The 16,477-nt window shown below is 31.9% G+C and overlaps 2 protein-coding genes across 7 annotated transcripts; both read right to left on the bottom strand.

The window, feature by feature from the left end:
- Nucleotides 1–434: 434 nt before the first annotated feature.
- LOC114382493 (uncharacterized protein At1g03900) lies at nt 435–2,894 on the bottom strand. Its single transcript, XM_028341960.1, has 3 exons — nt 2,202–2,894; nt 1,218–1,505; nt 435–897 (listed from the first exon to the last, which is right to left on the bottom strand). The coding sequence occupies exons 1-3, from the start codon at nt 2,703–2,705 to the stop codon at nt 835–837; spliced, it is 855 nt and encodes a 284-aa protein (XP_028197761.1). The 5' UTR covers nt 2,706–2,894; the 3' UTR covers nt 435–834.
- A 7,961-nt stretch (nt 2,895–10,855) lies between these two features.
- On the bottom strand, nt 10,856–15,584 carry LOC114382618 (probable methyltransferase PMT3). Of its 6 annotated transcripts, none has more exons than XM_028342171.1 (10): nt 15,331–15,584; nt 15,093–15,188; nt 14,737–14,814; nt 14,435–14,625; nt 14,154–14,318; nt 13,844–14,026; nt 13,134–13,728; nt 12,637–12,749; nt 11,711–11,931; nt 10,856–11,457 (listed from the first exon to the last, which is right to left on the bottom strand). In XM_028342171.1, the coding sequence occupies exons 4-10, from the start codon at nt 14,615–14,617 to the stop codon at nt 11,136–11,138; spliced, it is 1,782 nt and encodes a 593-aa protein (XP_028197972.1). In that variant the 5' UTR covers nt 14,618–14,625; nt 14,737–14,814; nt 15,093–15,188; nt 15,331–15,584; the 3' UTR covers nt 10,856–11,135. The 6 variants fall into 6 exon arrangements, with proteins under 6 accessions (XP_028197972.1, XP_028197970.1, XP_028197973.1 ...); XM_028342169.1 differs by having other exon boundaries at nt 14,746–14,814; XM_028342172.1 differs by having other exon boundaries at nt 15,118–15,188.
- Nucleotides 15,585–16,477: the final 893 nt, after the last annotated feature.

Raw genomic sequence — 16,477 nt, 5'->3', positions numbered from 1 at the left:
TCAATTTTCTATCGTGAAACTTGAACGACTAATCTAGTGCAATCCTACGATAGCACATCATGCCCATTGATTTTGAAGCAATGGCCTAATTGCCTAAAAAACATATAAACAATTATAAGTGAACAAAAGAAAAAGAAAAAAGTGGAATATGCTTTTCTAAAAGTTAAAATTAGCTATTGTATAAATTAATTTGTAGAAAGTCTCATTAATTTCTTTAAAAGCTTATTTTTAACTTGAACACTAGTTAATTTTAACTTCTCAAACAACTTATTCCGTTTTTCTTTCTTATTTTCTTTTCCAATAAGTATTTATGAAAAGAGTTTATTCAAACAAATCCAAAATCTGAATTTATAGCCCCAAAAAATATAATGTCAAGTTCTGAGTTTTAGAATTTAGTACAATCGTCCTAGTAGAGCTACATAGGCACAAAGCTGTTGTCTGTTGCACAAGTGTAACAACATATAGCAGCTGTTGAAATGAACATTGTCACTTTGTAATTATAATTATTACAATGACACATGACATCCGGAACAGTCCCTTGAACATAAAATCACAAGCACACCTCAGTCAAAGAAAGATTCTTTTCGGGGGTAGGAGATCGGGGAGTAATACTTTTTATAGAGATATGAGAAAACTGTTATTACAAACAAAGAAAAACATAAATATTTCCAGGATATTCATTCCTCAAGCAATCGAATTACTTGGTATTTTGTGCTAACTTCACTTATGCAACCTCTTTCTGCAGATTCTTCCACCGTTTCTTTTCTCAAAATAAAGAACCAAAAAAATCAGAGAATAATAAAAGCCTCATTGTTAAAATGCTCATATATATAATCAGAAGGCTGCCCATCCTGAAGCTGTGGTCGACCCGGAGGTGGTCGTTGAGGGAAGATTTTTCTGTAAATGCAAACAAACAAGAAATGTGAATGTTACTCATTATTTTGGACTACGTCTGGGACTTTAACACAGAAAGCCTCATGGTTAAAACTGAGATGGATGCTCCAGAAAGTCAGTTGATGATTGATTATTTTTCAAATCACTATGGTCACTATATGTAGGAATCTAGATTGATGACCAGGATCTAAGACTAAAACAATAAACATATTATAAGACATGACGTTGCTGTTATGCCATGCAATGCAATAACCATTAAACCCTAAACTTTTCAATTACACGAACATGCAAAACAGCCAATAGGGCGAGCAGAACCAGCATACCTGAAGTTGAGAAAAATCTGATAAAGCGTCGGTAGAATGTTTCACACTTTCATATGTCCCTTTAGGACCTGTAGCGCAACCGGTGGAAGCAATCCGAGCAGCAACGGGATCATTTGGTGGGGGTGGAAGAGGAGACCTGATTTTCCCAGCCCCACTTGGTGGGGGAGCAAGACTCACGGTTTTTGGCTTTGGTGTTGCAGCATGCCCACCGGTTAGGCCAGCAGCTGAAAGCATGCCAGTTCCACTAGTTGATTTGTGCTTCACATTAATCCTAATGGTTTCCCCTTCCTACAGGCCAAAATAACAAACACACCCATCTCAAATACAGGAAAAGCCATGATCCACGGAGTAAGAAAATCATACTGTTAAGACAAGAGAAAAAAAGTAAATTCATCAAAATCTGAAACCCCCCTAGAAATTGCTCTAAAAAATCAGATTTGACCAAAGCAAAATAAGGCTCTGATTGGATTAACTTATCTATAAGCACTTATAAGAAAAGAAAACAAAAAGGTATAACGCATTGAGCTTTTACCCAAGCTAAAATCAACTTGTGCACCTAACCTTTTTTGGAGAAGTTAAATGAAAAGAGCTTCTATACAAATTAAGTGCATAAATTGATTTTCGCTTATACGAGAAGCTCAAATCATTTTATGTTCTTATTTTCTTCTTCTTCTATAAGTATGGAGAAGTTTATCCAAAACAGATCCTAATTCATCATCACAACAACAAAATAGCATACAGTAGATACTAAAGAATTAAGCTCAATACAAGCATCATCTCAGTGATCCACTTAACCACAACATTAAATCATGCTTCATTCACTCAAACTCAACAACTAAACCAATGAAATTATACATCTCAGCGTGTTCAAAATTTCTTTTACTTATCCACAATCCATCTCAAAGTAAACATTATCACCATCGCGAATTACAGTTCAATTGCGTAATCAAAACAGTTAAATTGTAGAGATTGTGATCGGTATACCTTGAGCCTGTGATTGACGGCGGGGTGAATGTCGATCTGCGACTCCTCGGCGGCGGCGGCGGCACCGTGGCCGGCCTCCTTCTCGTGCTCGCGGCGGACGTACTTCTCGTGATCGGAGAGCGCGACATTGAAATCGAAGGCCTCGTTGCGCTCGTTGAACCCTAGCCCGATGAAGGCGTGCTTGCCCTGGCCGTCCTCGATCTTGAGGACGAAGTATCGGGAGGAGTCGAGGACGGGCTCGACGGCGGTCTCGCGCTGGCCGGGGTAGACGAAGCACGCGGCGAAGAGCTCGCCGGAGCTCGGATCCTCGAGGCGGATCTCGCAGCGGTCGCGGCGGGACACGACGCGGATCCGGCCCGACCAGATCTTGTCGGACTGGAGCCACTCGCCGCACTTGTAGCCGCCGGAGGTGCTGCGCGGCGGGATCTTGTACACCGACACCTCGCGCACCACCAAGAGCGTGTGCTCGAACGCCTCCTCCTCCTCCTCCACCTCGAACGACATCCTTTTCGGGGAGGGAGAATTTAATGTGAATTTGAGACACTTTGTGTTGTTATGGTTTTACGAATTGCGATTTGAGGAATGAAGAATTGAAGGTGCTGTGTCTGTATCTCACAAGGTCAACTGTTTCGGGAGATGCACTATCTTAATCTTCTTTCTTTCTTTCTTCCTATTACCAATGTGCCTTTTGCTTTATCTTCTTTTTCATCCTATCATAAATTATAAACAAATTTTATAATCATTTAATTATAGTTTATTAATTTTAAAAATAATTTGATGATTTATAATTGGATGATATTATAAAATGGTTTTAATATTTGTATTAAATTCATAGCGTGGTAAATTGAATTTTATGAAATGGGGGAATCCCAGTGATTTGAGGAATTGAGTTGGATATTGGGATGATGCTGAGTGGCATTCACAAGAAGGAAAAGGACTGCACAGAATTGGAAAATATTTGTTTTATCTGCCGTGGGATCACGTTTGTATTGGATATTGGACTCATTCTTATGAGAAGGGAATCCATTAGGTTAAAATTAAAAATCAGTGGGATGAAATTGAAAAGGATGATTTAAGATAAAGAAAAATGACAATGAATGAGATAAAAGGTAGATAATTTAAGATTAAAAAAAATACTTTGCTATGTCAAATAACTTTTGGCCCCTTTTTTTAATCTTTTTTTAGTCATTTAAATATTTATTTTTTTTTTAGTTTTGTCGTCGAAGTAACCATAATAACAAATGACATAATAATTATTCATAATCTATTAATTTGTTGTGTCATCAATTATGTTTGGAAATATGAAAATTTAAAAACAAAATAAAAATACACATATGATTATCATGTTAAATATTTTGATGAAAAAGTAAATTTACCAATTATCAAAGTCTTGTTGTTATATTATTATTTAAGGTTGTTGTTACTTTCCAGGAACAACTAAAACAACAAAAAAGAAATTAAAGAATTAAAATCAATACAAAAATCTTTAAATGACTAAAATCAAAAGTCCATTATCTTATAAGGACAAAAAGTTATGTAAGCCTAATTAAATTTATCCTATTGTTTTTTTATTTGCAAAAGAAGTTAGGTTAAGAAACAATAAGTGTGTTATATCTTTTTCTATATTTTTTTCAATCATCATAATATTAATGTAAATATCTATTTATTTTTTTGATTATTAATCTCCATCGAATAATAACATTAATTATGCTACAAAATGCTTCAATTGTGATTGTGATTTTGAAATAGGCTTCACTTACTATTAGCCTTCTGTGATCAAATTCAATGTAAATAGTTTGGATATGTTTCATTGTAAGAGATTTTACTTATTAATATCTTTATTTCATTTGGATATCAATAAACTTTAACAATGTAATATACATTTTATAGTAACATAACTATATAGATCAACATTTAGTGTAACCAGTACCTTAATATTAAACTGTTATTTATCTTTAAATAGGATCAACTTTATTTTTTAAAAAGTAAAAACTGAAATTAAAAGTGAAATAAATTAAATCAAGATTCAACTCGTCAAAATTTTATATATATATATATATATATATATATATATATATATATATATATAAAAGGGTGTACAAGAAAGAATCAAATTACACTAATGTAACTTTGACAATTATTATATCATTTTTATAACTTAATATAAAATGTGATTTTTATGATTCAACCATTGAATTATATTTAAATATTACCAAGATCATTTGTGTCAAGTTTTGTCAAAATTGAACAATAACAATAAGTTAGTCAAATTATTTATATTTTAATATATTTTAAAATATTTATATTAGGTTGATTTTAATTTATATGAACCAGATAACAAATGATTTTAGATTAATATGAAATTTTACATATGTGATTTATGTGAAATGAACTTTCAATCCAATAATAAATTTTTAAAAAATATTATTCAATTAAAAGTTATAAAATAATATAATTTAATCCATCATATATATATATATATATATAAACACCTTATGGGCTTAACATCAATTTCACATACACAAAATAACAAAAAAAGTCAAACATTGCCAATTACTTGACAATAATGACCAAGCATCCAAACTTAATGCAACTTCAAATTTAAAATGTGTAATATAAATTACAATGATGCCATAATTCTTCTCACACAAAAAAAAGACAAATGCTAATATTGGTTAAAAAACTTAAAATATAAATATTTTTATCGGAAGACGAAAGATTATTTTCCTTTTTAGTTTTTCTTAAACAATACTTCACGACAATGGTTAACAAGACAAAAAAATATCCATATAGACCTAACATGAAGTAAGAAGAAGAAAAGACTCTGATTTTGTCACTGCAAAATCTGATTGGAAGCATGGATCACCGCAAGTCCGCCACCTATGGAAGCTGAAGCTGCTGCACTTCATGTGACTGTTTGATTGAAATGGACTGGAAGCATGTTGTGGATTCTCTCTATAACCACAAACCAAATAACACCGAATTCGGTTTCATATCATCGCATGCTGCAAGGAATTTCTTCAGCAAACACAAAACGTCACAGTTCGTTTTATTCGGAGACAAGTCAATCGTGTTATTCACTCTATACCTAGAATATCAAGTCTTTTGCTTATATTCCAACCTGTATTGAATCCTTGATTATGATTGGAATGATATATAAGTGGTTTGGCTTAAAAAGTAGAAGAAAAGACTCAAAAATCAGGACTACTTCAGCTTAATACTCATGCAAATAAAAGTAGAAGTTCTAAATATGGCAATGAAGCGGATAATATTTTATCCCCGACTTTAAATAAATGCCACACATATAATTGATGTTAACTTCAATATATTTCTTTTTGAGTTGACGATTTTATTAAAACAAAAAGATCGAAGGCTTAACATCGTCACAAATTATTGAGTGCAATCGGGGGAACTTCCTCAATTCAATACACTTCTTTAACTAGAAAAGTTAAATGTGCTAAAAACATTTTCTGCCTTGTTAGGTTATCTATGTGAAAAAAACCACATTTAGTGAATTAATGTGTCGTGCTCAATCTTGTATTACACCAACAAAGTATCCACACAGATCATTTCTTTTCTTCCTTTCCAAGCCTTTAACAATTTGTCTCATACCGGACCAAATAAAGATACATGTTAGGGCATTTTCAACCATGATTTATTATATGAATTTTTAATCATATTTTTGTGGTTCCCATAACATTTTTTGTGATTCCCACCGTTATTTCATTTCTGAAAAATTCATAAAAAAATTTATTTCAATATTAAGAAATCACAACAAACTTAAAAAAATCTACACATTTATATATATTTTATTATAACTTAATTATTATTCAAATAAAATAATTAATTCATTTTTTTAGTTTTTATGTATATAAATAATAAATATGAATAATTGAAGAAAATATTAAACATAAATAAAAAAAATAAAAATTACATAACATTCAAAGGAAACACATAACAATAAAAATACTTTTTTACATAATAATAAATAATTGGTGTGTTGGGTGTTTTGTGATTAGTGTGTTGTTTATTGTTTTTGAGCCTTTGTTTTACTCTTGTGCTTCTTGATACCATTTTTTTCTCTCAGATTGGTACGGTGATTGATGTTGTAGAAGGTAAAGAAATAATATTTTATTGTTAAGATACTGTTTCTTATATAAGAAACACAGTTCGTGTGGTGAAGGAATGGGGTGCGTCACATACGCTTTCTTCAACGTTAAGTTTCTTTAACAATCCGTTTCTTCATCTTAAGCAACTGGATAAGAAATCCCATTGGAGATGACCTTAGTTGTTATTTCAATGGACAATTTAAATGTTACAACTGCTATGTGTGGTTCACACTGATTAGGCACAAAACACACAACGGCTGCTAGAGCAGTACCATTATGATCCCGAAAAATAACTCCAAGTCAAAGTACCTTGATTTTCCTTAATAGAAGAATCAAAATTAGATTTTATAACTCCCATCAAAAGTTTTCTTCATTTCATATTTGTGGCTTATTGTTTCTTCTCTTTTTGACTTTCTTCCATATGTATGTGAAGAGTTTGGTGGTAATTGTTGCGAAAGACTGATATTTTTAGTTTTTTTAGAAAATAATAATTTAGTTTATTTTTTAAGAATTTTTATTTGTTTTAAATCCTTAGGATATCTTTTATAATTAAAAATGATATTATTTTTTTAGGATATTGTTTAGATTTAAAGATATTATTTAGGATTTGTTTTCTTTTTTAATATTAGGATTCTGGGTCTATAAATAAGAGTTTTTTAATGTGAGAAAAATCACCCACCTCAAGAGGAGGTCACCCCACTTGCCAATCGGAGAAAGGGATAATGCCAATGAATTTGCAAGTTCCACAAAATCTTGTCTCATGTGAATATGGGTATGGCAAGTTCCACAAAAACTTGTAATGAAGGTGATGTACAAGGGTTTGCAAGTTTTCTTTCCATAAAGATTGTAAGTAAGGGTGTTTATAGGTCCAAGTCTCCCTATGATTCAACTCAACCTAATATAATTAGGTTGAGTTTCGAAAGTGTTTGAGTCAAATCTAGTTCAACTCAATTAAGACCCAATCATGAACGGGTTGAATAACGAGTTTTATTTTTTTTGAACCCGACCCAACCTATACCATATAATTTGATTTATTATATATAAAATTTTATTATTAAATACAAAACACATTAATAATTCTTAGTTCACATAGTTTATTAAATTAAACTATCCATGATTTTTTTTCTTTTTTAAGTTATTTTTATCTTTGTCTTGATTTTGTTTATGTTTTCGCATGCTAATATCATATTTTATTTTTATCTAAAATAAAAATATTGTATTAGTATTGAAATATTTAATTCTATTAGTAAAATATTTTCACAATTTGAACTCTTTTGGGTGTATTTAATCATTATATACTTAAAAAAAATTAGGAAAAAACAAATTATTGTTCTAAAAAAATATCTTAAAAAATAAAAAAAATATTTTTAAATATTTAGAATCAGCTAACCTAACTCATTTATGATCGGATTGGGTTGAATTTTTAAAAAAAGAAATTGTGCAAACCCGACCAAACCTAACCTTTAAAATTTTGATTGGGTTGGATAATGAGTTTAGTTAAATTCGACCTATAAGCACCCCTACTTATAATATAATGATTGAAATATTCAAGAAGCTCCTCTACAAAATATATCTTTTTCAAACAATATATCTCCTTCTTATTACCATATGAATAGTATCATTGCTAATGGTTCAAGCCCCATCATGTCACGGGTACAAAAGCTCATAGTTTCTAAGGCTTGGTAATGATCAGAGAAGAAAGATAAAGCTGAAAAAAGCATGCATCATAAGAAGGAAGAGAGTCAAATGCCTAAAAATATTCAGTTAAGGATGAGTGTTGTGAAATATACCAAATATCTTTTAAAATTTAAAAAGATATTATTTTTTATAGGATATTGTTTAGATTTAAAGATATTATCTATATTTATGATTTTTTAATATTATGATTGTAGGTCTATAAATAGGAGCTTCTTAATGTGAGAAAAATCATCTCCTTGAAAAAGGGATCACCCCACCTACCAACCAGAAAGAGGAGTAATGTCAATAGATTTGCAAGTTTCACAAAAACTTGTCACATATGAACCTATCACATATGAAGATAGGTCAATAAAAACTTGTAATATGGGTTTCACAAGTTTCACAACAACTTGTAATGACTATAAATGAAATAGTGAGAGAAGTTCCTCTATACAATATATCTACTTCCTTTTACAAATATAACATATCAGTGATCTGGTCTAAACATGTATATATTTGCCATCTTTTGTATGCTTACAAAGCATACAATCCTTCCTATGTTTAATTATCTAATAATAATTAATATAATAGATTGTTTGATTTGTAAGCACACCAATTTATGAAATCTATTTTACTAAATAACAAAATCAATTCTATTAATTTTAACTAAATCTGAAATTAAGGTTATGATTTTATTTAGGTGGTGCTTGATTTAAGTGTTAATTTTTTTTAAAAAAAATTTGAAGACTCAGAAAACATGTATCGAAAAGAAAGTAGGACAAATAATCATTTTCATCCCTGCGCTAATAAATTCGTCCCCAAAAGATAGAAATTCAAAATTTAGTCCTTGAAAGTGAAAAAAGTGCGACAAATTCAATCATCTCTTAACTTTCGTCCGTTACCATTAATGAAAGAGTCTATGTGACACACTCAAGGATGAATTTGTCAGCACATTAAACATTCAGGGACGAAAATGACTATTTACCCAAAATATAATTTAATCTTAATCTTCTCTCCCTTTTTTAATCGTTGCAAGTATAACATTACAATAAGAACTTAAAAAAATAGGAAAACAAGCATAAATTAGAATAAACATAATAATAAGCATAATATTGATTAATAAACATAATCTATCTGCTGCTCTGAAATTTATATTGTGACATCAGTAGGTAGTGACAAAATCAAGTTGTGTCTCCTTTTTTTGCAAGGATTAACTTAATAGTTGTGCATTTTCGAGTCTCATATTTTGGGTCAGATATTATCACATAAGAAATTTCAGAACAATAGATAGATTATGCTTATTAATTAATATTATGCTTATTATTATATTTGTTCTAACTTATGCTTGTTTTACTATTTTTTTAAATGCTTATTGTAATGTTATGCTTGAAACGATTAAAAAGGGGGAAGATGAAGATTAAATTATATTTTGGGTAAATAACAATTTGCTCCTGAATGTATAGAGCGCTGACAAATTTGTCCCTCAATATGTCACGCAGACTCTTTCATTAACGGTAACAAATGGAAGTTAACGGATGAATGAATTTGTCACACTTTTTTTCACTTTCGGAGACTAAAATTTGAATTTTCATCTTTTGGGAACGAATTTATCAACGCTCTACACATTCAGGGATGAAAATGACTATTTATCCAAGAAAGTATTAAGGTGTCACTACGTTTTCACTTCTTCGAACAAGATTGAAAAATGTTGATTTATTGTTTTCAGTTTTGAGTATGTTTTTGAAATATTATTTTCAAAGAAAATATTTTCTAAATTTTAAATAAATATATTTTCACTCTTATTTTTATTTTCTTTAAAAATGAAAATAGAAAACATTCAAACCAAAAGCATTAGCTTAGATAGATTGAAAGTGATGAAATACAGATGTAATAGAATTTTAATATGATTCATTGTTTGGCACTTGATTTTGTTTAAAATAAAATGAATAGTATGACATATGTATAAACAATAAAATGGTGGCTTTATTTATTCAATTCCATCCCACCTAAATAAAATCATAACCTTAATCTAGTGCATTCACGTTAATATTGATAAAATTAATTTTAATTAAAATTAACTTTAAAGTGATATAATTTATATTTAGATGTTTTTATAAAAACAAATCTATATCATATATGTTCTGTTAATTTATACAGATTAATGATGTTACACTTTTGTTATTTCTATGTTAAATGAAAATTTGAGGTAAGGGACTTAATTTCCATAATTGAGAAATTAAAAAGATTAAATACGAATAATTGAAAGTAAAGAAATTAAAATTACACATGCCATAGTACTAAAATATCAACAAGTTGAAGATACCCCATATTGCGCTTGGGCCAAGTTAGTGTATGAGCATCTCTAAATATAGGAATAGGATGCGAACAACTTTTCAGTGTTCATGGAGTACTATGTTTCAGATCAACCAAACAAAAATGGAGTACCATGTAAGCTAGATGTATGTGCAGATGTAATTAAAGCTCAAAATAGGTTCAAAGCCTTATTCTCAAGTGACTGAAGCTTCTATATCTTGTTTAAACTAAGTTATGGCAGGTCTCAATCATATACGTGTATCAATAGAAAAACATGTCAAAGTAATCACAAAGATATAAGATTGATTGGATGATTAAGAAAAAAAGTGGGGAAAGATGTGGATTCGATTTCCCCTATTAACAATTAATATTTACCGATTAAAAAAAACATCAAAGTAAAAGCAATTCTTATTTTTTTCAGTTTTTTTTGTCTATCTTTTGTGGGGTTGGGATTGGGCGATGTGGAAAGTGAAGCAGAATCCTACTGTGCTTGAAATAAGACAACTTGACCAGCAGAAGCAAAATGGAAAAATAAAAAAATAAACAAAACCTCAGTATCCTGTAATATGTTCAAAATTAATTTAGAGAAGAAAATATTTCCTCAAATTCATCTAAAATATCTTAATCACAATAACAGGACGATTACTTGTGTCCAAAATTAAATAAATTCAACCAAGATGATTTGGGATGATCTTTCACTGGTCTACCTAATAGTGTAGAGAATATGACTAAAATATAAAAGAGCACCTACAGCAAGTGACAAAAGCTACAAGATCAATTTTCCACAAGGGTGTATTGCTGAGATTTTAATGGCATCCATAGAGGGAGCATGTCGTTATTCTGAAACCTGGATGCTCTCACTTGTCAGCCACATCTTCTTCTGAATTATCAACACTGCATCATCTTTGCCTTGGTTTGAATCTTGCTCTAAATTAGATGTGGCCACCGCAACCCAGTGCAATGCTGGCAAGAACTTCTTTATAGACAACACCACTGATCGCTTATCGTAGACAATGATGAAACCTTTTGGCCTCAGGATTCTATCCATCTCAATCAATAAATCCTCTGGACTGCACTCTTTCTCAATAATATCAGAAAATATAGTCCATGCATGGAGCAAATCATAAGTACGAGGGTAGGTCGAAAATGCTTCACACCTGTCACATTGATGCCAAAACAAGCCAAGGTCACAAGAAGGTAATACTTCAACAGTGACGATGTGGCTTAAATATATATCACAGTCGCACTTTCAATGGGTATCTTGCATTTTAGAGACGCTATTCGACTTGGTTAAAAACCAAAGTTTTAGAGAGCATTAAAAAAAAGTGAAGCAATAAATTAAACAGGAATTGTCTGTTAATAGCCTACCGAAGATAATTTCTTTTGTAAAGATAAGAATAAGAGTCATACCAGTTGTGAACTGTTCCTAACAGCCCTCTGTCATATATGATCTTGAGAGTGTTTGGTCCATTTTCTGGCACCACATTCATAACCCAAACATCTTTGTCCTTCAAAGCAGCTGCAAATGAACCCAAATTTGCTTTCATGTCCATCACATTCCGAATTGTGCCAGGCTTAATTTTATTGTCTAGCATTTTCCAGTAATTAGCAACTTCTTGTTGCCAATATTCCTGCACAAAATTAGTTGCATCATAATACCAGATAATCTGATATCTTACAATGAAGCTATCACGCATTAGATTCAGTCCATGTTTTTAACAATTTGATTTAAGAGAACTATTAGCTTATTTTTCAAACTCATTCAGAGATCTGGAAAAATAAGTGATTATTCCTAAAAAATAAGCTAAACCAAACACATTGCACCCAATTTCATCTCCAAGATTAAAAGGAAAACCACAATAAAACTAGCGTACCCCATTGGCCGGAGGCTCCTCACTATGCGAAGTATGGGGGAGGGATATTGTACGCAGCATTACCCTTGCATACGTAAAGAGGCTGTTTCTGGATTCGAACCCATGACCAACAGGTCACCATTTAAAAGGAAAACCACAATAAAAAAAATATTCACATGGTGTCACATTTAGATTGTCTTCCTTTGGATATTTGGACAGCAATAGAGGTTCTTTATTAGTTAGATCATATGAAATTTAGTCAAGCAAGAAATGTGATTGCAGTTATCTTTGTTTATACTTTCAGTTGGGCAATGTAGGGTTTCCACTTTCCAGCAGGTCCTTCTCCCACTTCTCCTGTATTTTACTCATATTTTGTTCTCTTTTTACTGTTACCCGAAGGCTTTGTAGCTACTTCCTGGTGATGATTATAAGCATTCATTATTTAACATATAAAAGAGTAAAACAGGATATATTTTAAATTACCATGTTCTTTTCAAACATTTCAGTTGAATAGTTAAAGTCAGCCAGACGAGGAGGTGGAGTAGTCAATCGAGCTGGCCAAGGAGCCAAATCAGCTCCTTTTGCTCTGTGCATCTCTGCATAGACCAGCAGAATATATGGTTATTGACTTTTCAACTTCTAATAGAAGAGTCAAGAAATAATACCAGAATTCTGATGGAACGGAATGAAATCATGCAACATTAATATATGCAAAAATGAAGTTGTGTAACTTGTGCCAAATATAATGTAATCAGGGAGAATATTGACCCATCTTGAATAGAAAAAGCTATCTGATTTACAAAGTCAACTCCTAGATATGGCTCCATAATCAGTTAATCACAAGGCAGTTATTATTCATACTCAGATATTTTTGAACTGTTAAAGGTCTATAGGAACGTTCTTATTATCAGTTTATCTCATGGTCTTGAGTTTTGTAACCAAACTAAATCATCATATGAAATGGAGAAAATATCACTCACGATCAGAATAGCGTGTGATACAAGCTTTCATTTTAACTCCCCAAACAGCATCAGGATCATCACTAGGACTGCAGAGTGGAGGGTGAGTATCAGGCTCTCTTTTCAAGTAACAGTCATTTGTAAGAGGCTTGACCCATATGACAGTCTGGTTCCTCTTAGAAGCTATTTTCCAACACGTCCGCCCTACAAGAGCACTCATTTCTTTCCATATTCTCCGATCCTCTTCATCCTGAGCATAGGCTTCAGGAGATGAGTAGGCAAAGTAGCCTCCTGGCCTGAGTATCCTATCTAGCTCAAGAAGAAGTATGCCATTTCTCTGAAGCCAATCAATTCTACAGCGAGAACAGTGGGCAAGTTCAAAAGATCTACTAGGGTAAGGGAGTCTTAGCGTCCCCAAGACACCAAGATATGCCGGAATTCCTCTTTCTAAAGCAAACTGTATTTGGTTTTCATGAACATCATTTGGTGCTAATGACATTGCTATTACATCGGAAGAAAGAAGATATCCTCCAAAGCTTGCAACACCACAGCCAACATCAAAAACATTGCGAAGTCTTCCTTCATTGTTTATGACATTGTTTGGAAAGTTGAGCATCTGTAATACCAATCATGAATATAAACAATAAAGTTACAACTTTTTCCAGTCATATAAGAGTTTTATGTTTTGGTGATTATTTTAGTGCCAAACTAGATAGGAGTAACTAGCTTACATTGGCAATTGATGCAATATATTTGTCAGCACCATAATGGAAGTGGGTTCCTCCACCAGGAAAAACTATCTTTTCACCTTTTACAACCATCCATCTCTGGTCAGATTTCTCAGTTGCAAGATGGGTATGAGGTATATTTGCCCTCCATACCTGATCTATGCTTTTGGGCCACTTGATTGGAATCTATTATCATCAAGAACAGCATAAGACACTCAAAGCTGTAAGCACAAAAAATTACCAAATTTATTTAACTTTCACAGTTTCATGACTTTCATCTAAGAGAAGCAACGCCTGAAGAAAAGAGAGCCACCTTGTACCCTGGAGGAGGGGGAATCAAACAATTATAGCGCCTCTCAGGCATCGGGCAATGTCGCTCATAGTGCTCCATCAACGTCAGATCAAGCTTCAATCTTGTTTGGTATATGAAATTTCTGTCTAGACATGGAATTAGCTCCGAGAGACGATCATCACAGACCTTAACAAATTGAATGCAAGATTAAAATAACTTATGCCTCACACTAGACATTAACATTCATGGTTATTGGAAAGGATAAATGTAAAAGTTGTTCAGTTCAGACTAAGATAACTCACTGGAATGGTCTTTGGTATAGCACTATCATCTCCTCCAAATTTTAAAGATTTGCTACCATACTCAATAGAAGATGAACCACTTTTCCTAGAATACAGGAAAAATAAAGCACCAACAATCGCTAAAAGTAACACCGTTGTGAACAACCGCTTTCTCGGTTTCCCATCTGCTTTCCCTCTCCCCATTCTTGTCACTGCATAAGAATCACATTTCACCATGGTTTTAACTTTAACTGGCAGATAACAAATAGATAATTGGAACTATTCAATTTAAATCAAATAAACATATCCCACAATTTTCTCACCACACTCACTGATTCAAGGGCACCAACTCAGTTCCACAAAGCAACTAGCTGATGCAACATAGAGCCACGAAACAATAACTGCACCCAAAGTTGAAATGGAAACCAATGAAACAGCACTCACTAGCACCATAATGACTGAAAACTAGAGCCCAAATCACCACAAGCACACTCCCTCATAAAGAAAACATCACTATTGGATCAAAATGCACATTTTAAATTCTAGGCAGAATTTTGAAACCAAACATAAAAAAATAAAAACATCAATAAATAAGAGCCCCAATAATGGTACCAATTAGAGAATAAGTTGAAATATTCAAAGCGTGAAAAAACAAAATCTAAGGGACATAGGCACAAACACTAGATATGGGTATGTATGCATACGAATTGCGTCACCGACAGTTGCCAACTTTCACTGACCCATCTCATGAAAAGAGTTAAGTCTGCGGTGGCAGCTGCAGAGAGATGAAAAAGTTAGCATCTTGAAAATGTCAGAGGCAATTCAGAAAATGGGTATGGATCTGAGGAGGGAAAACAACTGAACACGAAAATGAAAAAAAAAAAAAAAAAAACACAAAAAAGTTGGCATTTTTGTACCTCAGACTCCGCCTCTCTTCACTTCAGAGAGGTTGCGTGAAAGTGGGGTATTGCATTTCCTAACAGTACACAAGCATTGTAATATCTTCTTGGCATCGTAATATATATTTTTTTTATTAAGGAAAATTTTCTTTTTATTTTCTTAAGTGATACTCAATGACAGATTCGAGAGATGGTAATTGGTGACAGAGATCTAATCCAAAGCCTTGGCCTTTGCAGCTGTTTACGCTGCTATTTATTATTACTTCATTGATATTTTTCAATAAGATTGGGAGTAGTGGAGGAGGAACATGCAAGGAATGAGTTTATCAGTAGTTGGATTAGTGTCATTTATATTATTTACGAATTTTTAAATTTGGTTAAAAACATGTAATTAATCTTTTCCATTTTTTTTCTTTAAAATGTAAAGAATTGTTTTCTCATTTCTTTATAATTTAAGGTTATTAGATCTCGAACTACAATTTATTTTCTTCCTTCATTATCTTATTTTCTTTATTGCCTATTATTATTGTTGGGGAAATCTTTGATGTTGAAAGGTGTTAGCCTGAAAGCCAAGTTTGATGGTAATCAAGACTTAGAAAAAAGGTTTAACTGATTTTATTGAGTTTTTTTTTTTTTTTTTATGTTTGGTTGTAAGGTTTTAATTAAGTTAAAATAGTGTTTTTCTGTTTCATTATGTGTGAGAGACATCTTTAAATCAAATATCTTTATGTACAAGTATTTGTTATGACATTTTTTTTGTTAGTCTAATATATTTGTGTTTATATGAATTTTTTGATTTTTTTAATCATTATAATTAGAGTTTTTGATTTTTCTGATAGAATATGGGATATTCATTTAAGTTTAAGCCTTTTAAGTACTATGAAACTAATTATTGATTTAAGACTTGATCACACTTAGAGTCCTTTATTCTCCAAGAATATATTATACAAGATCAAATTCAAATTATTTTCTACAAATCATGTGTGTTGTTAATTAAATTACACCCATTAAATACAAACTTTGTTGTTTGACAAGGGTCTCAAGTGATTGAGGATATCATACTATAGCTAATTAGTAAATAATTGGACTTGATGAATACTAGACCAACATATTTTCTTTGAGCTTGGTAAGGTCCCAAAACAATTGCCCCCTATATGTTGGGTAA

Source organism: Glycine soja, chromosome 13 (assembly GCF_004193775.1).
Source record: "Glycine soja cultivar W05 chromosome 13, ASM419377v2, whole genome shotgun sequence".
Taxonomy (NCBI): Eukaryota; Viridiplantae; Streptophyta; class Magnoliopsida; order Fabales; family Fabaceae; genus Glycine; species Glycine soja.
Note: the sequence above shows the minus strand (reverse complement) of the source record. Positions and strands in the feature narration are given on the sequence as shown.

Excerpts from the sequence above, each read along its gene's own strand:
- LOC114382493 (XM_028341960.1), bottom strand. The coding sequence starts at position 2,705 with ATGTCGTTCGAGGTGGAGGAGGAGGAGGAGGCGTTCGAGCACACGCTC. Across the intron at positions 1,506-2,201 it reads CCGTCAATCACAGGCTCAAG|GAAGGGGAAACCATTAGGAT; the intron begins GTATACCGATCA and ends TTTGGCCTGTAG. Across the intron at positions 898-1,217 it reads CAGATTTTTCTCAACTTCAG|AAAAATCTTCCCTCAACGAC; the intron begins GTATGCTGGTTC and ends TTGCATTTACAG.
- LOC114382618 (XM_028342169.1), bottom strand. Across the intron at positions 12,750-13,133 it reads TATCACACGCTATTCTGATC|AGATGCACAGAGCAAAAGGA; the intron begins GTGAGTGATATT and ends TGGTCTATGCAG. Across the intron at positions 11,932-12,636 it reads AAATGTTTGAAAAGAACATG|GAATATTGGCAACAAGAAGT; the intron begins GTAATTTAAAAT and ends AATTTTGTGCAG.